Genomic DNA, 26,801 nt, shown 5'->3' with positions numbered 1-26,801 from the left:
CCCTCTGGGGCCCCGTGGCCGGGGGGACGAGCCCGGGGATCCGGGTCTCAGAGCAGAGCCAGAGGTACCACACACACACACACACATAATCCTAGCCAGGGAGAGGATGGTCAGCTGTTCCCAGTGGGTGCCCAGCTACTCCTGACTGCCCCTGTCCTTAAGGGCTTCCTCCTCTGCCTCAGACTCCCCACAAAGATTCCAAAGCCCCAAGAGGCCTCCAGCTGCTGCCCTCCCTGAGTTCAGAGCCATGTGGGAAGCTGAGAGTGCTTCCCAAATCCCTCAGGGCTAGTGTGACCCCCCCTGCTATCCCTCCCCAGGGGCTTCGGTGGTCCCTCCCCACTCCCCCAACCACAGGGCTGCTGTGGCCCCTTTCTGCTCACTCCTACAGGGCTGCAGTGGTCCCTACCCATCTCCCCCGAGGACCAGCGTCACCACCTCTTGTCACCTCACCCAGGGGCCTCAGTGGTTCCTTCTTGTGCTCACTTCAGGGTTGCTGTGGCCCCTTCCTGGCCACCCCCAGCCCCCTCCCAGGCTCTGCCCTTTTGATTAGTCCCATTGGTGGCAGCAAACCCCCAGAACGGCCCGGCCCCGGTGGGTAGCAGGGAAACCTTAAAGGGGGACAGCCAATTGGGCTCTCTCGAACTGAAGTTGGCCCTCAGACCCAGCCCTGACCCCTCACCTGGTTTGTATGTCTGGCTTTGCCAGACCCTGACTTGACCTGGCTGACCTGACCGAACCCTGCCCCCTGAGACCTGACCCAATCCGGGTGTGAACCGACACCAGAAGAGCCCCAACCCCTTGACCCAGGGGAGCTCAAATGCCCACAACGGTTCAACTGTTGAGGGGAGAGGGGGTTGTGGCCATCGGAGGGTTCCAGGTCTCCACCCAGCTGGACACCTTGAGCCCCGGGCCGGGCGGCCGCTGGCCACAGCGTGACTTACTTTCGGCCTCGGGAATAGAGCTCGTTAGTGAGGAGCTGGTGGCTGTGATGAGGCTCACAGAAGGGCTCGTACCGTGGCGGGGAAACACTCCAGTCAGGGCCGCGGTGTGCGAGATCCAGGCGGCGGGGTCGATCGGCCTCACCGGCTCAGCTGCATCGGCGGCGGGCGGGAGGGCCGGGGGGACAGGAAGGAGAGGAGAGGATGGGGGTTGGACTCAGGGCAAGGCCCTTGTGGGGTTGGGGGGAAAGGGGATTGCAGCCTACCATCCCTCTCTTCCCCATCCCCTTCCCCTGGCCCGGACAGGCAAAGGTAAGAGGAAAGTGGAGAAGGTGGTGAAAGATGTGGGGAAGTACGAAGGATGAGGGGAATGGAGGAATGGGAGAGATGGGAGCGAGACGGGGAGAATGGGAGAGATGAGAGGGAGACAGGAGACAGGGATGAGAGGGAGACGAGAGACAGGTGGGAGACGTAGGGATGGGCGGGAGACGGGACGGAAGGATGGGAGAGAGATGGGGAATGGAGGAATGAGAGAGAGACAGGGGATGGAGGGATGAGAGAGAGATGGGGAATGGAGAAATGAGAGGGAGACAGGAGACGAAGGGATGGGAAGGAGATAGGAGAATACCTGGCACATAGTAAGCGCTTAACATACCATAAAGAAGAAAGTCTGGGAGGGAGACGGGACGGAGGGATGAGAGGGGAAGAGATGGGGGATGAAGAGGGAGAATGGGGGAAGAGGAGGGGGTGAAGGGATGAAAGGGATCTAGAGGAATGGGGGGGAATCAGTTAATCAATGATGTTTATTGAGTGCTTACTATGTGTACTAAGCTCTTGGGAGAGTACAATATCATGGAGTTGGCAGACATGTTTCCTGGATGGGGAGGGAGGTGGGGAGGATGGAGAAATGGGAGAGATGGAGGGAAAGAGGGCCGGCCGGCCAACCGGCCGTCACTGTCCAGCCCGGGTGTGGTCCAGCTGGGCACTCACCCCGGGGAATGGTGAAGTAGCTGCGAGGGGTGGGGTCCCAGCACTTGGCCACAGTGAGGCTGATGGGTCTGGAAATCAATAGATCGATCAGTGGCATTTATTGAGGGCAAGGCCCTGAGCAGGCACTTGGGCGCCTAGTGCAGAAGCGAGGAGGCCGTCCCTCCCCGCCCCCTGTAACCCTAGCAGTCTAGTGGGGGAGACAGACAGGAAGCGGGGTGTAGGTAGGGGGTTGGGGGGAGATAGTCCCGCCGCGGGCAGGGGGCCCATCCACCCGGCACTGATCCCCCGTCGACCTCGGCGGCCAGGGGGGCCCTCACCCGGGCTGAGACACGAGGTCCCGCAGCACCCGCACGGCGTCGTCGTTGCTCATGTTCTCAAAGTTCACGTCGTTCACCTGGACATGAGGGCCGGGACAGGGGTCAGGGCTGGGGATGGAGTCGGTAGGGTGGAGAGTTCCTGGGGGGATGGTTCTGGGAGGGGTGGGATCTGCGCCTGCCTGGGGTGCCCAGCCCAGCAGAGCCATATGACAGTAACGATGATGGCATTTGTTAAGCGCTTACTATGTGCCGAGCACTCTTCTAAGCGCTGGGGGAGATACAGGGTAAACAGGTCGTCCCACGTGGGGCTCACAGTCTTCATTCCCATTTGACAGATGAGGGAACTGAGGCCCAGAGAAGGCTGGCCACGGTCACACGGCAGACAGGTAGCGGAGCCGGGATTAGAACCCACATCCTCTGACTCCCAAGCCCGTGCTCTTTCCACTGAGCCACGCTACTTCTAATGAGCAGGGCCAACAGCCGAGGGTCCCACCTGAGATGGGGGGAAGGGGGGGCTCCGGCCGAGGGTCGGGGACACACCTGCAGTAGCATGTCCCCGGGTTCGATCCGGCCGTCAGCGGCCACGGCGCCCCCCTTCATGATGGAGCCGATGTAGATGCCGCCATCGCCTCGGTCGTTGCTCTGGCCCACGATGCTGATCCCGAGGAAGTTGTACTTCTCTGGGGGAAAGGCGGGGCGCACGTGTGGGGAGGGGGGAGACGGGGGGTCAACCGAGGGCGGTAGCCTCCCTGCCCACCCCCTGCCCTTCCCCACCTCCCCCTGACCCACCCCATCACCCCCTTCCCGCCGTACCCATGTTCAGTGTCACCGTGATGATGTTCAGGGACATGGTGGAATCTGTGATGCTGCTGAAAGAGGAAGACTGCGGGGGGGAGAGGGGACATGGGGCAGAAGTGAGGGGTGGGACCCGGGGAACCCCACGGCTGGGTGGAGCCCCTCCAGCTCTGCCCCCCCCAATCCCCGAGCCCTACCCGATCCGTCTGCCGCATTCTCGGTTTCCTCCGGCGTCGTTTGTGCTTGCGGATCAGCCGGGAGGAAGTGCTCTGCTCCGCCGAGCTGCTCCGCCTGATGGGACCGGGGTTCACGGCTCACGGCCAGGGGCAGGGAGCTCAAGGTAGGGGGCAAGGGGCCTGAACTCTGGAGGGGGAGGAGGTTGATGGCGAGGGAACTAACTAAGAGACCCGAAGAGGAAGGAGCAGGAGTGGGAGAGGCAGGAGTTTGGGTAATCCACCTCCACGGATAACACGCGATGCCAACCAGGGGCCTCCCCTCCCCTCCGACCCGGCCACGGCTGAGCGCCCCGCCTCCACCTGCTGGTGTCCTCCTCCTCGTCTGAGTCCACGAAGTTGCTGGACTCCATCTCGCTGCTCAGGACGGCGGACGAGGAGCTGTCGCAGGCCCCCCGCTCCCGGCCCGGCTCCAACTTCGGGTTCCCGTTGACCCGTGGGGCTGGGCGAGGCGGGGAGGGAGATGGGTGGGTGTCACAGGACTCAAAGTCAGTCACGTGGTCAGTCGGGTCACTGTCCTAAGCGCTTGGGAGTGTATAATATATAACACTGCAACAGACACATTACTACATTACATTATATTCTAGACAGTGAGCCCGCTGTGGGCCGGGATTGTCTCTATTTGTTGCTGAATGGTACTTCCCAAGCACTTAGTACAGTGCTCTGTACACAGTAAGCGCTCAATAGAATTGAATGAATGAATTACATATTATTATATAATAATAATAATAACGATGGCATTTGTTGAGCGCTTACTATGTGCAAAGCACTGTTCTAAGCGCTGGGGAGGATACAAGGTGATCAGGTTGTTCCACGTGGGGCTCACGGTCTTAATCCCCATTTTACAGATGAGGTCACTGAGGCCCAGAGAAGTTAAGTGACTTGCCCAAACTCTCAGAGCTGGGATTTGAACCCATGACCTCTGACAAGCCTTACTGAAGGCACATAATAATAATAATTAATAATAATTTTGGTATTTGTTAAGCACTTACTATGTGCAAAGCACTGTTCTAAGCGCTGGGGGGATACAAGGTAATCAGATTGTCTCACGTGGGGCTCACAGTCTTAATCCCCATTTTACAGATGAGGGAACTGAGGCACAGAGAAGTTAAGTGACTTGCCCAAAGTCACACAGCTGACAATTGGCAGAGCGGGGATATGAACCCATGACCTCTGACTCCGAAGCCCAGGCTCTTTCCATTGAGCCACGCTGCACATCTCCTCCAAGAGGCCTTCCCAGAGTAAGCCCCCTTTTCCTCATCTCCCACTCCCTTCTGCATCACCAACTGGCTCCCTTTGCTCTTCCCCCTTTTCCCCACCCCACAACACGTATGTATAGATCTGCAATTTTATTTATTGATATTGATGTCTGTTTACTTGTTTCGATGTCTGTCTCCCCTCTCTAGACTGTGAGCTCGTTGTGAGCAGAGACTGTCTCTCTTTAATGCTGTACTGTAGTTTCCCAAGCACTTAGTACAGTGCTCTGCACACATTAAGCGCTCAATAAATACGACTGAATGAAGGAATGAACATTCCCTGCCTAGAACGAGCTGACAGTCTAGAATCAAAGGGGAGGCTGAGACTCAGGGCGGGCCACAAAATCTGAGCGGGGGATTGCTAAGCAAGGGAGGCTGGACACGGGTGAGGGGAGGCCGGGGGGTGAGGGAGAGGGATGATGGGCCGAGGTGGAGCTATATTCGGGGCCGGGGGGGGGATTCGTAGAGTCCAGGATGTGGCGAGGACGGGCCCGAGCAGCTGAGGAGGAGGGAGGGAGTCACCAGAGGCGGGGTGCGAGGGGTGAGGAGGTCATTCGATGGGCACATGGTTCCATCAGCGCATCCCCGTGCCCCCCAGCCCATAGCCCCCGTGGAGCCCGGATGGGGTTAGGGGTAGTTACCGTCTTCATGGCTTTCCCGATTCCGCCGCCGGTGCCTCCGGTGGCTAGCCACTGACTCCGTGCCCGTCTCGTTGTCCAGCCCATCGCGGATGCTGGCCGCATTGGGGCTGGGGGAGAGACCCTGGTGAGGGACCCCCCACCTTCCCAACCCCGGACCTCTGTCCCACCCACCCATCCACCCGTCCCCACTGAAGCCAAGAAGGGGCCAGGCCACAGTAAGTGGAACTTGAGCTAGAAGTTGGGGGAACTTGCTGCCTGGCAGGTGGAGGGGAATGGGGGGGGAACATAAAGCTGGTGGGCAGTCCCCTCCTCAGCCCAGACAAGGCCGAGGTAGGGGGGCACAGACGAAATGATCTCCCCAGTCCAGGTTGCCTGCGATTGTATCTCCTCCCTGTGTCTCTTTCCACCACGGGGCCCTCCATCCCCGTTTGAAGGCACAGAGAGAGGGCCAATGGATTCCCCTGATACGCAGCTGTAACCGGTGTGGAGCAAGCATCCTTATAGTTCCTACTCTGTGGCTTGAATTTTGGAGAGGTGAGTGGAGTCGGGGGGCGAGGGGCTTAGTGCAATGCCCCCCGTCAGGTTCCTCTCCCTCCAGCGATACTCACTGGAAGGAAGGGGGCCGGGAGTCCCCGATGCCTCCCGTCCTCTCCAGAGGTGGGGGCAGGTCGCTGTGGCTCTCAGGGCCCTGAGACCCCGTGTCCGAGTGCGAGTTCTCGGCCAGGACGAGCTGGGAAAAGAAAGTAGGGAGGGTTGGCTTTTTTTCCTGAGGAGCTGACTGACCACTCAGGAGATTCTGGAAGAGGAGGGTGTTGTGGCCTGGGGGATTTGAGTGGGGAGGGAGGGCAATGCGTGGGGGCGGGAGAGGGAAGAGGGGAGGGCGAAGGGAAGGGAAGAGGGGAGGGGGAGACACGGCCAGGAGGCGAGCTTGGGAGGAGCCAAACATGTGAGCTGGCCCGGGGAATGGGAGCAGAAAGTGGATAGGTCTGAGGGATTGGGTCCTTGGGAGACAAGCAGATAGGCATGTGGCAGGGGAGGGTGGAGGGGGCGTTGGGGAAGCCCTGCAGGGGGGAGGTGAAGAGGGAGCCTGGCACATAATTAATGATTGTATTTGTTAAGCGCTTACTATGTGCCAAGCACTGTTCTAAGCAATGAGGGAGATACACGGTCATCAGGTTGTCCCACGTGGGGCTCACAGTCTACATCCCCCATTTTACAGATGAGGTCACTGAGGCCCAGAGAAGTGAAGCAACTTGCCCAAAGTCACACAGCTCCCTTCTCTCCTTCTCCAGCCCAGCCGGCACCCTCTGCTCCTCCGCCGCTAACCTCCTCACTGTACCTTGTTCTCGCCCGTCCCGCCGTCAACCCCCGGCCCACGTCCTCCCCCTGGCCCGGAATGCCCTCCCTCCGCACATCCGCCAAGCTAGCTCTCTTCCTCCCTTCAAAGCCCTACTGAGAGCTCACCTCTTCTAGGAGGCCTTCCCACACTGAGCCCCCCTTTTTCCTCTCCTCCTCCCCATCCGCCCCGTCCTAACTCCTTCCCCTCCCCACAGCACCTGTATATATGTTTGTACAGATTTATTACTCTATTTATTTTACTTGTACATATTTACTATTCTATTTATTTTGTTAATGATGTGCATCTAGCTTTATCTCTATTCTGATGACTTGACACCTGTCCACATGTTTTGTTTTGTTGTCTGTCTCCCCCTTCTAGACTGTGAGCCCATTGTTGGGTAGGGACCGTCTCTATACGTTGCCAAAATGTACTTCCCAAGAGCTTAATACAGTGCTCTGCATACAGTAAGCGCTCAATAAATACGACTGAATGAATGAATGAATGAAAAGTGGCAGAGTCGGCATTAGAACCCATGACCTCTGACTCCCAAGCCCGGGCTCTTTCCACTGAGCTACGCCGCTTCTCTAGTAAGCGCTTAGCAAATACCATTATTATTATGGGAGTGGAGAGAAGGACCTCGGGAGTGGGGAAAAGCAGGAAAATGGGGAAGAAGGGAGGTGGGGAGAGGGAGGAAATGGGGGACGAGGGCATGTCCTGTCCTCTAACCATCTAGAGCCCTGTGCGAACCTGGGTAGGGGGCAGTTCAGCTCAGGATGCGAGGGAGTGAGGGGCAAGTTGGACCCTGAGACAGGATGGGAATGGGGCCCCCCCTCACCCACACACACGTACCCAGGACACCACTCTCCCATTGAAGCACGGCAGCCTGGCATTGTCGTCCGAGATCTCTTCCTTCACCACCCTGGGGACACAGGGACGGCCGGAGTTCAGATTAAAGGGTTAAACGGCGTCCCCCATCACCCAGCCAGGATTAAACTTGGGAGGCCCAGCCAAAAGGAAGAAGGCGGTGGGGCCGAACCCGGTCTCCAGTCCCACAGCCCTCAAGCCAGTACCTCCTTAGGCCAGTGGCCCCACACCTCGCCAGCCCGGCCGCTCCCCAGAGGGACCCCGGCCCCTTCCCTTCCCCAGCCTTGGCCCCACCGTGAGCCGGCGCTGACCCTTCATTGAGGGACCCTAGACCCACCCTTACTAAATCAAGTTCCAACCCCCAACCCCGCCTCAGTTCCCAGACCCACTCCCATCCAGGCTCAGCTCTGTCCTCCGGTCCGGTCCAGTCCGGTCCAGCACTGAGCCCAGCTGAGCCCACGTCAGTCCAGCACGCCCCCCTCCACCCCATCCCACCTCCATTTCCAGCCTCACCCCACCCCACCCCGGCCAGCCTAGCTCTGTGTCCGGTCCAATCCAGCCAGCCCCGTCCTGTCGCCCCAAACCGCACTCAGCTTAACCCAACACCGCCCCACCCTAATCCAGTTCCCCCTACCATTCATTCATTCAATCGTATTTATTGAGCATTTACTGTGTGCAGAGCACTGTACTAAGCGCTTGGAAAGTACAACTCAGCAACAGAGACAATCCCTGCCCACACGGGCTCACAGTCTAGAAGGGAGGAGACAGGCATCAATATAAATAGAATTATAAATATATACATCATTAATATAAATGAATAGAATTATAGGCATATATAAGTGCTGTGGAGGGGGAGAGGGGCAGAACAAAGGGAGCGAGTCAGGGTGATGGGGGAAGGGGTAGCAGAGGAAAAGGGGGGCTTAGTCCGGGAAGCCCTCCTGGAGGAGGTGAGCTTCAGTAGGACTTTGAAGCGGGGGGGAGACTAGCGTCAGCCCCCAATCCTGCCTCAATTCCCAGCCCGGCCCCGCCTCATCCCCTCCTCAAGTCCAGCCTTAGCTCCGTCCCTGGGTCCAGCCAGCTCAGCCCCGGCCCCCCAGATTCCCTGTCAGGGAGCCCAACCTCGCCCGTTCCACCCTGCCCTCGTAAGAGAAACGGGGCAGCAGCTGCTTATTTAATCCCTTGTGGGCAGTCCCTACTGCCACGACCCCCACAAATGTTGAGCCCCAGTCAATCGGTCCGTCAGTCAATGGTATTTACTGAGGGCTTACTGTGTGCAGAGCACTGTACTAAGCGTTTGGGGGAGTACAATATAACAGACACATTCCCTGCCCATAACGAGCTTACAGTCTAGATGGGGTCCACCACTGGGGCCTACTCCTCTGCCCATACAATGCAGAACTGACCCCGACAGGGTCTCCGGGGAGCTAGCGTGCTGGTATTCTGGGTCCCTGGACACAGAGATGGACCATCCAACACTCCTGACTGTCCCCGGGGGGCAACCCGGCTCAGACCATCCACCACACCTCAGTCTCTATCAGTCGGTCAATAGTGTTTATTGAGTGCCAACTCCATTAGTACAGTGCTCTGCACACAGTAAGCATTCAATAAATAAAGATTGAATGAATTCTAAACCCTGGGGAGAGTCCAATAGAACTGGAAGGCAGAATTCCTATCATCAAGCAGTTTATAATCCGGCAAGGGAGGCAGACACTAAATAATTTAATGTTAGAAGAAGAAATAGGAAAATCAATCACTCTATCAACAGTGTTTATTGGGTGCTTAATGTGGGCAGAGCATTGTACTAAGCTAGGCTGAGCCCCCCCTTTTCCTCTCTTCCTCCACATCCCCCCCCGCCCTACCTCCTTTCCCTCCCCACAGCACCTGTATATATGTTTGTACAGATTTATTACTCTATTTTACTTGTACGTATTTACTATTCTATTTTGTTAATGATGTGCATTTAGCTTTAATTCTATTTGTTCTGACGACTTGACACCTGTCCACATGTTTTGTTCTGTTGTCTATCTCCCCCTTCTAGACTGTGAGCCCGTTGTTGGGTAAGGACCGTCTCTATATGTCGCCAACTTGTACTTCTCAAGTGCTTAGTACAGTGCTCTGCACACAGTAAGCATTCAATAAATATGATTGAATGAATGACTGAATACTAAGTGCTTGGGAGAGTACAATATAATAGAGTTCTTTATGGTATTAGTTAAAGTGCTTGCTATGTGTCAAACACTGTTTTAAGCATTGAGAAGGTGCAGGTTAATTAGGTTGGACAGAGTCCCTATACCGCATGGGGCTCACAGTCTAAGGAGGAGGGAGTACAGGAGAACTGAGGCACAGAGAAGTGACTTGCCCAAGTTCACACAGCAAGCAATTGGCAGAGCCAGGGTTAGAAACCAGGTTCTCTAACTCCCAGTTCCGGGCTTTTTCCACTAGTCCTTGCTGCTTCTCCCACGTTCCCTGCCCATGAGAAGCTTACAGTCTAGAAGGGGAGATGGACATTAAAACAAATTACAGATATGTACGTAAGTGCTGGGGTGGGGTGCTGAACAAGGGGAGAATAAAGGGAACAAATTCAAGGGCAAGGATGACACTGAAGGGAGAGGGAGTAAGGGAAATGGGGAAGGGATTTTCATAAGGCTTCAAAGGTTGGAAGAGGGAAGTTGGACATGAAGGGGTAGGGCGTTCCACGCCAGAAGGAGGGAGAGGGTGAGGTGTTGGTGAAGAGATAAGCGAGATTGAGGTACAGTAAGTTGGTTGCAGGAGCAAAGTGTGCGGTCTGGGCTGTAGCAGGAAATCAGCGAGGTAAAGATAAAAGGGAGGAAGGAGATAAAGTCAATGGTAAGGAGTTTCTGTTTGATTTGGAGGTGGATGGGCAACCACTGGAAATTCTTGGAGTGAGGACACATGGACTGAAATTTAAAAAAAACAAAAACAATCCAGGCAGAAGTGTGAAATGTGGATTGGAGTGGGGAGAAAGCAGGCACAGGGAGCTCAGCAAAGAGGCGGGATAGGATAATGCTTGGATCAACATAGCAGCAGTTTGAATGGAGAGGAAAGGGCAGATTTTTAGCGATATTGTGGAGGTAAAACCAACAGGAATTGGTGACAGACTGAATATATTTGTGGACTGAATGAATGAGATGAGTGGAGGGCAACGCCAAGGTTAGGGACTTGTGAGATACAGAATATCTGTATCTGGTAGAAGCAGCGTGGCTCAGTGGAAAGAGCACGGGCTTTGGAGTCAGAGGTCATGGGTTCAAATCCCAACTCCGTCAATTGTCAGCTGTGTGACTTTGGGCAGGCCACTTAACTTCTCTGGGCCTCAGTTACCTCATCTGTAAAATGGGGATTAAGACCGGGAGCCCCCCATGGGACCACCTGATCGCCTTTCATTCAATCGTATTTATTGAGCGCTTACTGTGTGCAGAGCACTGTACTAAGCGCTTGCAACCTTGTAACCTCCCCAGTGCTTACAACAGTGCTTTGAACACAGTAAGTGCTTAATAAATGTCATTATTATTATTATTATTATTATATGGTGGTGCTGTCTTCAGTGCTGGGAAGATCATGGGGAGAACATGAGGAGTTCTATTTCGGACATATTAAGTTTGAGGCGTCAGCGGGACAACCAAGTAGAGCTCTCCTGAAGGCAGGAGGAAAAGTAAAGACAGAGGAGAGAGAACAGACTGGAGATGTAGGGCTTTTTTACATTTTTTTAATGGTATTCATTAATTGTAAATGCTTACTATGTGCCAGGCACTGTTCTAAGCGCTGGGGTAGATACAAGGCAATCAGGTCGGATGCAGTCTATGTTCCACACGGAGCTCACAGTCTTAATCCCCGCTTTACAGATGAGATAACTGACACACGGAGAACTGAAGCGACTTTTCCAAGGCCACACAGCAGACGCATGACAGAGCCAGGATTAGAACCGGGTCCTTCTGACTCCTAGGCCTGTGATCTAACAACTAGGCCATACAGTCATCTGTGTAAAGACAGTAGTAGAAGCCATAGGAGTTCCTCAAGGGAGTGGGGGTAAATGGAGAACAGAAGGGGACCCAAAACCAAGTCTTGAGGGACCCCCACAGTTGGCAGTGAAGGAGCCAGCGAAAAAGACTGAGAACGAGAGGCCAGAGAGATAGGAGGAGAACCCGGGAAGGACAGCGTCCGTGAAGCCGAGGTCGGACTAAGAGGTCGCGGAGGATTAGGATGGAGTAGGAGCCGTTGGATTTGGCAAGAAGGGGGTATGGATTTGCAGGTGAGTAAGTGCTTTAATTGCAGGGCGTGTAAACCGATATGTACAGTGGTGCTACAGGTGGGTGGGAGCGTATCGTAAGTGTGTTCGTTGACCCAGAAGTGCTGAGGCGGTAGTTCGGGGGTGGAGGGGAGGGATAGGATGGGGGTTTAGAGCTATTAAATAGGGATGGCCTAGCTGTCCGGCCCAGCCCCCCGTTGCCTGGCCCAGCCTGAGCAGCAGGAAGGAGGCGAGGCCCCGGGCAGCGCAGGATCTGGGAACAGGGCCACCACCGAGCCAGCTGTTTCCTCCCTCCCCTCTGGCTGCTCCGCCCATCCTGCCGCCCACCGACTCCCCCCCACCTCACCAACCTCCCCTCCCATTCTACTCCCAACTGCCACACGACCTGCTGGGGTGTCTATCACAGTCACACACACACAGACCAACCCCTCAGACACAAACACCCACACCCACAAACACACCCACCCGTACAAGCACAGACAGAGGCAGAGACACCCCCGGACCACAGCCCCCACCCTGGGCTCGCCTCCGGGTTCAGACCTGTTCCCTCTCCCTGCAACACCGGCTGTGGGCAGCAACTACACGGTCCAGTCCGATTCGCCAGTAAATTGGTCTAGGGGACAGAGCCCGGGCTTTGGAGTCGGGAGGACGTGGGTTCTAACCCCGGCTCTGCCACCTGTCTGCTGTGTGACCCTGGGTAGGTCTCTTCGCTTCTCTGGGCCTCAGTGACCTCAACTGTAAAATGGGGATTAAGCCCCATGTGGGACGGGGACTGTGTCCAACACGATTAGCCTGTATCTACCCCAGTGCTTAGGAACGGAGCTTGGCACAGAGTAAGCGTTTAACAAACACTAATAATAATAATAATAATGGCATTTATTAAGCGCTTACTACATGCAAAGCACTGTTCTAAGCGCTGGGGAGGTTACAAGGTGATCAGGTTGGCCCACGGGGGGGCTTACAGTCTTCATCCACATTTTACAGATGAGGGAACTGAGGCCCAGAGAAGTGAGGTGACTTGCCCAAAGTCACACAGCTGACAATTGGCAGAGCCGAGATTTGAACCCCTGACCTCTGACTCCAAAGCCCGTGCTCTTTCCATTTAGCCACGCTGCTTCTCTCAAATCCCATTACTGTTATTATTATTATCATTAATTGAGCCCCACCAGACTGGCTTAGTTCGTCCTTAGGCTCCTGGGTCTAGGTTCCGGCTGCGGGCTGGGACCTGATGTGACGGTTCCCTGAGCCAAGAGGCTTCCCTCTTGGCATAGTCTCAGAGGGGCGGAGCGGGGGAGGGACAGTCCCTCTGCCCAGCTCCAGCCCCACAGAGAGCACCAGTCATTCCCAGTGAGGAGCAGGGGAATCTGGGGAATAGAGGATGGAAAGCACAAAGCGAGCGGTGGCCCCACCTACAAATATTTTCCCAACCCAAACCCACCCATCGTCTAGCAGGCCAGGTTGGACGGATTGAGCCCAAAACAAGGGCATGGAGGAGTTATGAGCCCCATGTGGGACAGGGATTGTGCCCAACCCGATTATCTTGTATCTACCACGGTGCTTAGAACAGGGCCTGGCACATAGTAAGCGCTTAACAAATACCATTAAAAAAAAAAAAGGAACTGACCTCTGAAGGCGAGGTGCCACCTTGTCCATTGTGAGAACAGATGGAAAAGGAGGCTTTTGGGGAAGGGGACACACCAATGATGTTGGTCAGGGCTATTATTATTATCATTGTCATTAGGAGTAGTAGTAGTAGTAGCCCTGACCAACTAATAATAAAATAATAATAATAATGGTACTAAGCTCTTACTATGTGCCAAGCACTGTTCTAAGCACTGGGGCAGATACAAGTTAATCAGGTTGGACACAGTCCCTGTCCTACATGGGGTTCACACTCAATCCCCATTTTACAAATGAGGGAACTGAGGTCCAGAGAAGTTAAACGACTTGCCCAAGGTCACACAGCAGACAAGTGGAAGAGTGGAATTAAAACCCAGGTCCTTCTGACACTCAGGTCTGGGCAGAGCCCCAGAGAAAGTGAGGCTAGGAGTTCATCCTGAAAGCTGTGGTGGGGGGACCATGGCTTCATCCCCATAGCTGGGACCCAGAGGACACCTCTCCCCACCACCCCTACAGCTGGGAACAGTCAGGCATTGCTCCCCTCCTCCTGCTGAAACCGGAGAGGTCGAGGCCGACGGGGTGGAGAGGGGCCAGGAGTCCCGGAGCCACAGTGAATGGCCACCGAGCATCTTCACGAGGACAGGGCAAGGAGGAGGAGACACCCCAGTCAGCCCCAGAACGGCTACAGTCCCCAGGCCCCTCCTGTCTTCCTTCCCACAGGTCTGGCCCTCGAAGCCTTCTCCAAATTATTCCCATGACCCCGGTCATGTCCACCCAAATGCCACTCTTCACACATCCGATCCTCAGCTCTCATGCACACACAAACATTTTAATGCATGCACTCGGTTATTTATTCCCCCATTTCATCCTGACATACTTACATTACTTTTTAAAAAAAAAAAAGATATTTGTTAAGTGCTTACTGTGTGCCAGACCTATACTAAGAACTGAGGTAGATATGAGTTAAGATACAAGTACAGACTGATTGCATCAGGTTGGACCCAGTCCATGTCCCACGTGGGGCTCGCAGTCTTTATCACCGTTTACAGATGAGGTAGCTGAGGCCCAGAGAAGTGAAGTGACTTGCCCAAAGTCACACAGCAGACAAGTTGTAGAACCCATGTCCTTCCGACTCCCAGGCCTGTGTTCTTTCTATCCACTGAGCCACACCGCTTCTTCCAATCTTTTTCCTGCCCCAGCATCTGTTAATACTTTAGCACGTCTCTTCCCCCATGAGACTGTAAGCTCTCTGTGGACAGGGAATATGTGCTTTGCAGCTGCTGTATTTACCCAGGTAATAACTGCGGTATTGGTTAAGTGCTTAGTCTGTACTAAGCATTGTACTGAGACAAAATAATCAGATCGGATGCAGTTCTGTCCCACGTGGGGTTCAGATTCCAAGTAGGAAGAAGAACAGGCCTAGTGGACACAGCAGGGGTCTTGGAGTCGGAAGGTCATGGGTTTGCATCCCCGCTCCACCACTTGACTGCCGTGTGACCGTGGGCAAGTCATTTCACTTCTCTGAGCCTCAGTTCCCTCATCTGGAAAATGGGGATTAAGACGGAGAGCCCCATGTGGGTCAAGGACCGTGTCCAACCCGAATATCTGGTATCTCCCCCAGAGCTTAGAACAGTGCCTGGAACACAGTAAGCATTTAGCAAATACCATTCTTATTAATCGGCACTGGATTCCTAGGCACTTGGATACGGTACTTCGGGCATTTGCTATTCACCCCTTCCCTCAGCCCCGCAGCACTTATGTGCGTATCTGTAAATTATTGATTTATATTAATGTCTGTCTCCCCCTCTAGACTGTAAGCTCGTTGTAGACAGGGGACGTGTCTACCCGTTCTGTTAGTAATAATAATGATTGTAGTATTTATTAAACACGTACTATGTGCCAAGCACTGTTCTAAGTGTCGGGATAGATACAAGGCAATCAGGTTGGACACAGTCCCTGTCCCTCAGGGGGCTCACAGTCTTAATCTCCATTTTACAGATGAGGTAACTGAGACTCAGAGAAGTGAAGTGACTTGCCCAAAGTCACACAGCAGACATGGGGCAGTGCCGGGAATAGAACCCACATCCTCTGACTTCCAGGCCAAGCTGCTTCCCTACTCTCCCACGTGCTTAGAACAGTTCTCTGCACACACAAGAAATGCTGCTGATTGATCATTGTACCGATAAGGAAACAGACATAGAGAAGTTAGAGAGGCAGAGTGGCTTAGTGGAAAGAGTTCGGGCTTGGGAGTCAGAGGTCATGGGTTCTAATCCCAGCTCTGCCGCCTGTCAGATGTGTGACCTTGGGCAAGTCACTTAACTTCTCTGGGCCTCAGTTCCCACATCTGTAAAATGGGGATGAAGACTGCGAGCCCTACGTGGGACAACCTGATTACCTTGTATCTTCCCCAGCGCTTAGAACGGTGCTTGGCACATGGTAAGCGCTTAACAAATACCGGTATTATTTATTATTACTAAGTTAGGTGACTTGCCGAAGGTCACAGAGCAGGTGGCAAAGCCAGGAGGCCAGGCGTTCGGGACACGGCTCGGCACACGGTAAGCATTCAATAAATAGCCCCGATTGACGGCAGGGGAAGGGCGTGGGCTGGAACCAAACCAACAGGGAAGCTGAACCTGGAACCCAAGGTGACTGCCAGGTGGAATGAAAGGAGGAGGGGTGGGTCCCTGGGCCCCCCTCCCTGGCTCCTCCTCCCACGGCTCTCCCAACCCCGGGCGGGGTGGCATGTAGCACGGGCTCAGACACGCTTCCTCGTCCTGCCCAGCCCGTGCCCCCGGATCCCACTCTGACCTGCCCCGCCAGCCCCGGCGAGGTCTGGATCTGCCCCCTAGGCCCGGTCCCGTGAATGGGCAGGTAGGGCAAACCACCCCGCGCAGAGAGGGAGCGACACATCCCCCAGAGATCCCAGCAATGAGCTCAGGTCCCGCCTGGGACCCCGGCCCTGCCCCCGGCTTTGACCGTCCAAGTTGGCAGTGGGCCGCGGCCTACGGTACGTGGAAGAGTGGCCAGGCGGACGAGGGTCGAGTGTCCGGGAGCAGAGAGAGGGGCAGCGAGTTTGACCTTAGAGAGAGGCCTTCTGTCCCCCAGTGCTGGAGTGGTGGGGCCGGGGGCGGGGGGAGAAGAAAAGGGAGGGAGGAAGTGGGAAGGAAGAGAAAGAGAGCAAGAGAATCCTTTTTATGGTACATAGTGCTTACTACATGCCAGGTACTGTACTAAGCACTGGGGTTAGCCAGGTTGAACCCCGTCCATAGCCCTCCCACGTGGGACTCGCAGTCTTGATCTCCATTTTGCAGATGAGGCGCAGAGCAAGGTCGCCCAGCAGACAAGTGGCAGAAGCAGAATTAGAACCCAGGTCCTCTGACTCCCAGGCCTGTCCCCTAGACCCCGCTGCTTCTCCTCTGGTTAACTGTCGTCCCACTAGACCGGGACTGCGTCTCCTCGGCCCCTGGTGCGAACCCAACTGCTAGCCAAAGTCCACATGGGCTGTATTCCCCACCTCAGAATTTATGCCCACATGTATATTTATTTATATATTCAATTACTGATTCAGCAATTTCACCCTGAACTAGTCAGGCTACTACGGGCTCTATCTTTTTAATTCTACCTGCTCCCACTCTTTACAATTAATTTCTGTCTGGCACCCACCCCCTTGACTATAAGCCCGTGTTCTGCTTTTTCAAGCCCTCATCTTAGTGCTTTGCCCACAGTCAGGTCAGTAAATACCACTGATTTGACTGACTTGAGTGACATTCTCTTGGACCTGACTTGGTTTCAGCCCCCCTCTCCCCAACAGGGCAACACTCTGGAGTCTGATCCCAAGTGGTGGCAGGGGCAGTGCCAGCTCCTTGACTACATGAGAAGCAGCGTGGCCTAGTAGAAAGTCCAGGGGCCTGTGAGCCAAAGGCCCTGGGTTCTAATCCCAGTTCGCTTTGTGACCCTGGGCAAGTCACTCAGCGTGGTCTAGTGGACAGAGCACGGGCCTGGGAGCCTGAAGGACCTGCGTTCTAATCCCGGCTCTGCCACCTGTCTGCTGTGCGATCACTTCAAATCACTTCATTTCTCTGGGCCTCAGTTACCTCATCTGTAAAATGGGGATGAAGACTGTGAGCCCTATGTGGGATGGGGACTGTGTCCAACCCGATTAACTTTACATCTTCCCCAGTGCTTAGTACACTCCCTGGCACATATTAAGCACAATTATTATCATTACTATTCTCTGTGTGTCAGTTCCTTCGCCTGCACAATGGGGATTAAGACTGTGAGCCCTATGGGGACGGGGACTGCGTCCAACCCGATTAACTTTACATCTTCCCCAGTGCTTAGTACACTCCCTGGCACATAGTAAGCACAATTATTATTACTATTGTCTGTGTCTCAGTTCCTTCACCTGCAAAATGGGGATTCAAACTGTGAGCCCTATGTGGGACGGGGACTGTGTCCAACCCGATTAACTTTATATCTTCCCCAGTGCTTAGTACACTCCCTGGCACATAGTAAGCACAATTATTATCATTACTGTTCTCTGTCTCAGTTCCTTCACCTGCAAAATGGGGGTTCAGTCCAGCGCTTAGTGCCCAGCGCTTAGAACAGTGCTTGGCACATAGAAAGCACTTGATACCATTGTTATTATTATTATTATTGTTATCCCCTCCTACTTAGACTGTGAGCCCAAAGTGGGATCTGATGAACTCCTCTCAATCTACCCCAGCACTTAGCACAGTTTGACATATAGTAAACACTTAAATACCACAATTGTTATTTTTTATTGTAACGTCCATTTCTCAGCCAGGGAGGGACTGGCAGGGGATGTAGATGAGATTCCCCGTGGCAAATTCTGCCCTGACTTCCAGGAGAGGGGGGTCACTCCAACCCCCAGATGCTCTGGGGTCGCAACCCCTCGCCAGCTCTGGGCCTGACCGCAGTCTCCACTGCTGCCCAAGGAAGCAGGAGAACTTGGATACTGACCCCTGTTATCTTGATGGGCACTGGTGCCCGTGCCCACCCTCGGGGTTCCCAAAGGGCTATCTGGGCTGGACCGACAGCATCGCTCACCCCAATCTTCAACCAGACGGCAGAGCGGCCGAGCAGGTGTAAAGATCCAAAATTGTCCTCTCTTACTCCGCTTGGTCCCCACAGTCCGTCCTCTGCCCCTTCCCGGGCCCCAAGGCCGACCCGGACCCCTCAGATCTGGTTTCCAGCTTTGTTTCTGAACCCTTCTGGTCAACGAGCCTCCTGGCTCCCAAAAGGGTCCCCCAAGCTTCTGCCCCCCGGGGAGGGGGCCTGCAGGGAGCAGTGGGCCTGGGCCCCAGCCAGTGACCGGCCTCACCCTGGAGCTGCAAAATCTAGTAACTTGGTCCTCACAAGACTAGGGGGTCAGTGGCTAGGTGTCGATGGGGCGGAGTTCAAGGTCCAGGTCTGGGCTGACTCGAGGGCCGTGCTGGGGCAGGGGGGTTGTCCAGGCCCCTAAAGAGCAGGTGAACCGCTTTCAGGCCCACCTATGTTTTTAGCCTGAGGGTTGGGGGAAAGGTGGCAGCCCATCCGGATGCTTTAGTATGGGGGAGGCATGGCGGGGGCGGGTGAGCCCACTGTTGGGTAGGGACCGTCTCTATACGTTGCCACCTTGTACTTCCCAAGCGCTCTGCACACAGTAAGCGCTCAATACGATTGATTGATTAAGAGCAAAGTCTCTGCCCCTCCCTAGAGACCCACTGGGCAGGGCAGGCCCTTCGACCCGAGCCAACCGGACCCTGCCTAGCGTGGGCTGGGGCAGCTGGGCCGGCAGCCAGGCGGGGAAGCTGACCGGTGGACGGAGGAGGGGAAACTGGGCAGGCTGCCCGCCCCGGGCCCAGCGGAGGGGGGACTGCCCGGGCCTCTGGCCCTGCCCTCCGAGTCGGGCCGGAGGAAGGGAGGGAGGGAGGAAAGAAAGAGGTGGGAAAAGGGGAGAGGGGTGGGAAGGGACACCCTTTCTAGGGGGTCCCCGCACCCCCAGAGTGCCGCCATGTTACCGCCTCCGGTCCTGATCCTCTCCTACCCAAGTGTCCGGCAGGCCTCGCCGGGGTTCCTTTCCGTCCAGCCGGGGCCCACCCCCCCCGCTCCCCTTACACCGACGCCCCCCCACCCCAATAAAAGAAAACACTGAGCATCCGCCCCCGTCTCGGCTGCCCGACCTCCCCGGGGTGCCCACCCTGGGGTCAGGACCCCCAAGGCCGTTGCCGGGCGTTAATGGGGGCGGGGTGGGGGATGCCGCCCCCCGAGACCCCCCACTCACCCGAAGTCCTGGTCCATCGACTTGAAGAAGAATTTGTAGCTGTGCACCGGCCGGTTGCTGAGGACATTTTTGAAGTCGGCCAGGGTGACCCTGTCGGGGGTCACCGGCAGCTTGACCAGGTAGGGGGTCTCCTCGTCGTCGATGTGGTAGATAATCTTGGTCTCCGCCATGGGGGTCCGGGAGGAGAGCGGGCGGCCGTTCGGGGCTGTCGGTGTCGTCGTCGTCGGGGTGCCGGGCGGCGCCGGGCGGAGCCCCCCGGGCGCCCATCAGCCCAGCCTGGGCCTCGCCACGGTGGGCACCGGGGACCCCCGGGGCCGGAGGGCGTTGGGGGCGGGCATGCCGGGCACCGGAGGGGGGGGCACCGCTGGGGGGGGGGGGCACGGAGCGGGCGGCCGGTCCCACCCAACGCCCGAGCCCCCCTAGCGGGCTGCGGGAGACGCCCCCTTTGCCCCCGTCTCTCCGTCGGTCCGGTGCGGTGCGGTGCGGTGCGGTGCTGTCCGGTGCGCTGCGCTGCGGTGCCCCTCCCCGTCCCGCCCCGCCCCCCCGGATTAAAGGGCCCGCGGCCCCGCCCGCCCGCCCGCCCCAAGGCCGGGGGACTGACGGCTCCCGGGGGTCCCCGGGGGTCCCCGGGGGTCCCCGGGGGTCTGGGGGTCCGCGGGGGCCGGGGCCGCTCCGGACTGGGCAGGCCGAGGCCCAGAAGGCCGGCGGACAGCGGACAGGGGCCGGACACACGGCGGACCGGACCTCTCCTCTCCTCTCCTCTCCTCTCCCCTCCTCTCCCCTCCCCTCCCTTCCCCGCCGGGCTCGGGCCCAGGTTCCCTCCGCAATCATGTGACTCCCCTCCCTCTTTCCTCCCCTCCCTCCCCCTCTCCCTCCCCCCTCCCCCTTTCGTCCCTCCTCCTTTCCCTCCCCTCCCTCCTCCTTCCTCTCCCTCCTTTCCTTCCCCCCCTCCTCTCCTTCTCCTCCCTCCCTTGCTCCCTCCTCTCCCTCCCTCTCTCCCTTCTCTCCCACCTCCTCTCTCTCTTCCTCCCTTCCTCCCTCCTCCTCTCCCTCCCTTTCTCCTCCTCTCCTCCCTCCTCCTCTCCTCCCTCCTCCTCTCCCTCCCTCCTCCTCTCCCTCCCTTTCTCCTCCTCTCCCTCCCTCCTCCTCTCCCTCTCTTTCTCCTCCTCTCCTCCCTCCTCTCCTTCCTCTCCCAACTCCTCCTTCTCTCCTCCCTCCTCCCTCCTCTCCTTCCTCTCCCAACTCCTCCTTCTCTCCCTTCCTCCTCTCCCACTCCTCCCTCCCTTCCTCCCGCCCCCTTTCTCCTTCCTCCTCTCCCTTCCTCCCTTTCTCCTTCCTCTCCTCCTTCCCTTTCTCCCTCTTTCCCTCCCTCCTCCCTCTCCTCCTCCTCTCCCACTTCTCCCTCCCTTTCTCCCTCCTCCCCTCCCTCCCTTTCTCCCTCTCTCCCCCTTTCTCTCTCCCTCCTCTCTTTCCTCCCTTCCTCTCTCCCTCCTCTCTCCTTCCTCCTCTCCCACTCCTCCCTCCCTCCTCTCCCACTCCTCTCTCCCTCCTCTCCCACCTCCTCCCTTCTCTCCCTCCCTTCTCTCCGTCCTCTCCCACTCCTCCCTCCCTCCCTCGTTTCCCACTTCTCCCTCCCTTTCTCTCCTCTCCCTCCTTTTCTCCTTCCTCCTCTCCCTTTCTCCCTCCTCTCCTTTCTCCCTCCTCCCCTCCCTCCCTTTCTCCCTCCTCCCCTCCCTCCCTTTCTCCCTCTCTCCCCCTTCCTCTCTCCCTCCTCTCTCTTTCCTCCCTTCCTCTCTCCCTCCTCTCTCTCTTTCCTCCTCTCCCACTCCTCCCTCCTCTCCCACTCCTCCCTCCCTCCTCTCCCACTCCTCCCTCCTCTCCCACTCCTCCTCCCTCCTCTCCCTGCGTTTCTCCCTCCTCCGCCCCGCTCCCGAACGGACGGGCCTGATGCGCCTCGGCGCTGCGGCCTGCTTTGCGCGCTGGCCCGCGCGGAATCCATCGTCGTCCCGCAGCCTCCCACCCGCTCCGTTGCCCACACACACACACACACACACACACACACACACACACACGCCCCGACACGACCCAGGCACAGGCACACACGGACACGACAACCACGTGGACACGCACATGGTACACGCGCCCCCTCGCCGACCCACCGAGATCCCCAGGGAGGCAGACAGGCGAGCCTGCCCTCACGGCACGTGGAAACACAAAACCACCTGGACACACAAAAGCCATCAATCAGTCAGTCGGTCAGTGGTATTTTTTGCAGGCTTGCCGTGTGCAGAGCGCTGCACTAAGCGCTTGGGAGAGTGCAGTGCAACAGAGGTTGATAGACACATCCCCTGCCCACAAGGAGCTGACAGTTTAGAGGGGGAGACAGAATGAATATAAATAAATAAGTTACGGAGGGAAGCGGCATGGTGAAGCGGATAGAGCACGGGCCTGGGATTGCCCCACTTGTCTGCTGTGTGACCTCGGGCTAGTCACTTCACTTCTCTGGGCCTCAGTTCCCTCCTCTGTAAAATGGGGATTAACAACAATAATAATGGCATTTGTTAAGCGCTTATTGGGTGCAGAGCGCTGTTCTAAGTGCTGGAGGGGGGATACAAGGTGATCAGGTTGTCCCACAGGGGGCTCACAGTCTTAATCCCCATTTTACAGATGAGGGAACTGAGGCTCAGAGGAGTTAAGTGACTTGCTTAACACACAGCAGACATGTGGCGGAGCTGGGATTAGAACCCATGACCTCTGGCTCCCAAGCCTGTGCTCTTTCCCCTGAGCCACCCTGCTTCTCTAGACGGTGAGCCCCACGGAGGACTGATTTGCTTGTACCCACCCCAGCACTTAGTACAGTGCCTGACACATGATGATGATGATGATGATGATGGCATTTGTTGGGTAGGGACCGTCTCTATATGTTGCTGATTCGTACTTCCAAAGCGCTTAGTACAGTGCTCCACACACAGTAAGCACTCAATAAATATGATTGAATGAATGAATGAATAAATTTGTTAAGCGCTTACTATGTGCAAAGCACTGTGGCTCAGTGGAAAGGGCCGGGGCTTTGGAGTCAGAGGTCACGGGTTCAAATCCCGGCTCCGCCAATTGTCAGCTGTGTGACTTTGGGCGAGTCACTTCACTTCTCTGTGCCTCAGTTTCCTCATCTGTAAAATGGGGATTAAGACTGTGAGCCCCACGTGGGACAACCGGATCACTTTGTATCCCCCCAGTGCTTAGGACAGTGCCTTGCACATAGTAAGCACTTAACAAATGCTATCATTATTATTACTGTTCTAAGCGCTGGGGAGGATACAAGGTGATCAGATTGTCCCACCTGGGGCTCGCAGTCTTCTTCCACATTTTACAGATGAGGTAACTGAGGCTGGAGAAGTGAAGTGACTTACCCAAAGTCACACAGTTGACAATTGGAAGAGCCGGGATTTGAACCCATGACCTCTGACTCTCAAGCCCGGGCTCTTTCCAGAGAGCCATGCTGCTTCAGAGTAAGCACTTAACAATTGCCATTACCGTGGGGCTGAGAGAGAACTGAGTAACAGGTGCTTGGAGTGTACAGATCTAAGCGCGTAGGTGACGCAGATGGGAAAGGGAGTAGGGGAAAGGAAAGCTTAATTATAAAAGGCCTCTTGAAGAAGATGTGATTTTAATAAGGCCTTGAAGGTGGGGAGAGTGGTGGTCTGTCCTATATGGAGGGGGAGAGAGTTTCCCCCCAAAGGAGATGCCCTTAGAGGAGCGAAGTGTGCGGGTTGGGCCGAAGCAGGAATTCAGAGCAGTGAGGTAGGTTGCGGTGAATGGATCGACTGCTTTAAAGCCGATGGTGAGGAGTTTCTGTTTGATGCAGAGGTGGACGGGCAACCTCCGGAGGTTCTTGAGGCGTGAAGACACGTGGACTGAACAGTTTGTATTTTTTTTTTTAGAAAAATGATCCGATCAGCAGAGTGAAGTATGGACTGGGGTGGGGCAGGATGCAAGGAGGTCAGTGAGGAGGCTGATGCCGTAGTCGAGGCGGAACAGGATAAGTGGAATAACGTCATAGCAGCGCTTAGAACAGCGCTTGGCACATAGTAAGCGCTCAACAAATACAATCATTATTATTATTATTTTTATAGCAGCCTGGATGGGGTGGAAAGTGCAGATTTTAGCCATGCTATGGAGGTGGAACTGACAGGGTTTGGTAAAAGATTTAATAAGGGGTTGAATGAGAGAGATGGGTCAAGGATAATGCCGAAGTTATGGGCCTTGTGAGTTGGGGGATAGTGGCATGGTCTACAGGGGTGGGGAAAATGGGGAGGGGAGGGTTTGGGTGGGAAGATGGGGAGCTCTGTTTTGGACATGCTAAATTTAAGAAGCAGAATAGCCTAGCAGATAGAGCATGGGGCTGGGAGTCAGAAGGAGCGTGGCTCAGTGGAAAGAGCCCGGGCTTTGGAGTCAGAGGTCATGGGTTCAAATCCCGGCTCCGCCAATTGTCAGCTGTGTGACTTTGGGCAAGTCACTTCACTTCTCTGGGCCTCAGTTACCTCAACTGTAAAATGGGGATGAAGACTGTGAGCCCCCTGTGGGACAACCTGATCACCTTGTAACCTCCCCAGCGCTTAGAACAGTGCTTGCACATAGTAAGTGCTTAATAAATGTCATCATCATCATCATCAGAGGGACCTGGGTTCTCGTCCCAGATCTGCCATTTGTCTGCTATGTGACCTGGGACAAGTCACTTCACTTCTCCGGGCCTCAGTTACCTCATCTGTAAAATGGGGATTAAGACTCTGCGCCCCATGTGGGACAGGGGCCGTGTCCAACCCGATTTGCTTGTATCTACCCCCGCGCTTAGTAGAGTGCCTGGTATGTAGTAAGTGCTTAACAAAGCCCACACACACACACACACAAAAGGTACCGGTGGAACATGCAAGTACAGACATCCTGAAGGCGGAAGGAAATGCGAGATTGCAGAGCTGAAGAGGTAAATCTGGGAATCATCCACACAGATGGGAGTTGAAGCCCTAGGAGCTAACGAGCTCTCCGAGGAAGTGGGCGTAGAAGGAAAATAGAAGGGGATCCGTAAGTAAGCCTTGAAAAAGCACAAACACACACACAAACACACCTACAAACGCACACGAGCAGGCACACACTCTGACTGTTTGTCTCCCTGGGAAGCCCCGTGACCGTGCGTGGGGTTGACGTCAGTTCATCAAGCGTTCATGTGCCTCCTCCTGCCCCCGGTCCACCAACCGGCTCCTAGTGGGGGGACGGTCCAGCTGAAGGGCCCCTCCCAGCATCTCCCCCCACCCCCCGCCTCCACTGACACACACCCAGGCTCACAAGAGTCTGCAGGTCCAGTGTGGTGACCCAATCCCAAATCTCCCACCTACCCCCAGGTCCTCCCACCTGTGGAGCCTGGAACCAGCAGTTCGGTTCCTGATTGTTCCAGCCCAAGTGGCGCAGGTGGAGACACGGCCTGGCACATCCAGGGTACGGCCAGCTTGCTTGGCCGGCTCCCAGATGCTGCACCTCCATCCCACCCACCCCCACTCCTTAGGTGGCCCTCCTCGGTGTCGGTGCCATGCCCACCTTAGGAGGAAGATTGCACCCACTTCCAGCTCGTTACGGGCAGGGAACTACAAAAATATTTGACCCATGTTTCCCCTCTTCTCAAGAACCTCCACTGGTTGCCCATCCATCTCCGCATTTCATTCATTCATTCATTCAATCGTATTTATTGAGTGCTTACTGTGTGCAGAGCACTGTACTAAGCGCTTGGGAAGTACATGTTGGCAACATATAGGGACGGTCCCTACCTAACAGTGGGCTCACAGTCTAGAACAGAAACTCCTCCCCATTGGCTTTAAAGCTCTCCATCACCTTGTCCCCTCTAAACTCACCTCACTACTCTCCTACTACAAGCCAGCCCGCATACGTTGCTCCTCTATTGCCAACCTTCTCACTGTACCTCAATCTCATCTATCTCACCTCCGACCTCTCGCCCACAACCTGCCTCTGGCCTGGGATGCCCTCCCTCCTCATTCATTCATGCATCCGATCGTATTTATTGAGCGCTTACTGTGTGCAGAGCACTGTACTAAGCACTTGAGAAGTACAAATATGAATGAGTGTATCATAGTCAGTTGCATTTGTTGAGCACTTTCTGTGTGTAGACACTGTACTAAGCACTTGGGAGAGTGCAACACCACAGAGTCGGTAGACAAGTTCCCTGCCCAAGTATGTGTGCGTGCATTAAGTGCAAGCATATATAATTGTGTGTATTGTGTGGAGGTGTATTCATAGGTATGTGTGGGAGGATATGTGCAAATCTGTTTGTATACGTTCCTGTGAGCCGAACAGTAGTAATAGTATCGTTACTTCCTGGGTGCCTACTGAGAACAACCCATTTCTAAGTGATGGGTTTAAAGCCTCCAAGATTGCAAAGGCCCAAGATTCCCCCCGACTTCCACTCAGCCCCCCAACGCTCTCCTCCGCACACCCTGCTCCCCCAGCCTCAATGCCACGCCAGTCACTGGCTGCCAGGGTCTCAGAGACACAAATGCTTTCTCCATCATTTTATTGGTTTCTGAGGGAGAGCGGGCAGCAGCCGACAGCGACAGCGGGGCCAGAGGCAGGGCTGTAAAAAAAAAAAAAAACAAAACCAAAACCCTGCCCCCTTAGGCACGGGCTCAAGTGCACACATATGTGCACACACACACCCGGATGGAACAGCGAATGATGCTAGCCGCAAGGGCAGGGGATAATCGGTGTGCTCCCAAGTGTCTGGTGTTCCCCTAAGAATATAGACATGATTCCCGTCCTTAGGCAGCCCCTCCTCTCGACAGGGAAGACAGGGCAGACACGGGAGCCATCGTCCCCGGCCATTTGGGCAGATGGGCATAACAGGATCCCGAAGGATTGAGAAGAAGGAGTGGGCATTAAGAGGATACCAGTGAGAGGAGTTCACGGGGGTGAAACGAGGGTGGGGGTAAAGCTTCCTGGAGCTGGGCTGAAGGTGAGGGAGGAGATGGGGAGACTGTTCCTTAACTCCACGTGGGACGGGAGTCCGTCTGACCGATTACCCCGTGTCTACGCCAGCACTTAGTACGGTGCTCGGCACGTAGAGAGCGCTTAACAAATAGCACAATGATTAATACCTGTTCTCCTTCTCGCTGAGACTGTGAGCCCCATTCATTCATTCGATAATATTTACTGAGCACTAAGTGTGTGCAAAGCACTATAAAAAGCGCTTGGGAGA

At 55.6% G+C, this 26,801-nt stretch overlaps 1 protein-coding gene across 3 annotated transcripts in view; it reads right to left on the bottom strand.

Moving 5' to 3' along the window:
• DVL1 (dishevelled segment polarity protein 1) overlaps positions 1 to 19,857 on the bottom strand; it is a 30,065-nt gene extending 10,208 nt beyond the window's left edge. For 2 of the 3 annotated variants that reach the window (XM_038746459.1, XM_038746461.1), the window contains exons 1-11: positions 19,544 to 19,857; positions 7,359 to 7,428; positions 5,779 to 5,900; positions 5,171 to 5,277; positions 3,577 to 3,715; positions 3,238 to 3,331; positions 3,059 to 3,128; positions 2,786 to 2,925; positions 2,246 to 2,322; positions 1,929 to 1,996; positions 942 to 1,091 (exon numbers count right to left, since the gene is read on the bottom strand). In XM_038746459.1, coding sequence (XP_038602387.1) covers positions 942 to 1,091; positions 1,929 to 1,996; positions 2,246 to 2,322; positions 2,786 to 2,925; positions 3,059 to 3,128; positions 3,238 to 3,331; positions 3,577 to 3,715; positions 5,171 to 5,277; positions 5,779 to 5,900; positions 7,359 to 7,428; positions 19,544 to 19,713 — 1,207 coding nt within the window. In that variant the 5' untranslated portion in view covers positions 19,714 to 19,857. The remainder of the gene's footprint in view (positions 1 to 941; positions 1,092 to 1,928; positions 1,997 to 2,245; positions 2,323 to 2,785; positions 2,926 to 3,058; positions 3,129 to 3,237; positions 3,332 to 3,576; positions 3,716 to 5,170; positions 5,278 to 5,778; positions 5,901 to 7,358; positions 7,429 to 19,543) is intronic. The other variant, XM_038746460.1, reaches the window with a different exon arrangement.
• Between the last annotated feature and the right edge of the window lie 6,944 nt (positions 19,858 to 26,801).

Source organism: Tachyglossus aculeatus, chromosome 5, assembly GCF_015852505.1.
Source record: "Tachyglossus aculeatus isolate mTacAcu1 chromosome 5, mTacAcu1.pri, whole genome shotgun sequence".
In the NCBI taxonomy this organism is placed as follows: Eukaryota; Metazoa; Chordata; class Mammalia; order Monotremata; family Tachyglossidae; genus Tachyglossus; species Tachyglossus aculeatus.
The sequence above is the reverse complement of the archived record's forward strand: the minus strand, read 5'-3'. Positions and strand labels throughout refer to the sequence as shown.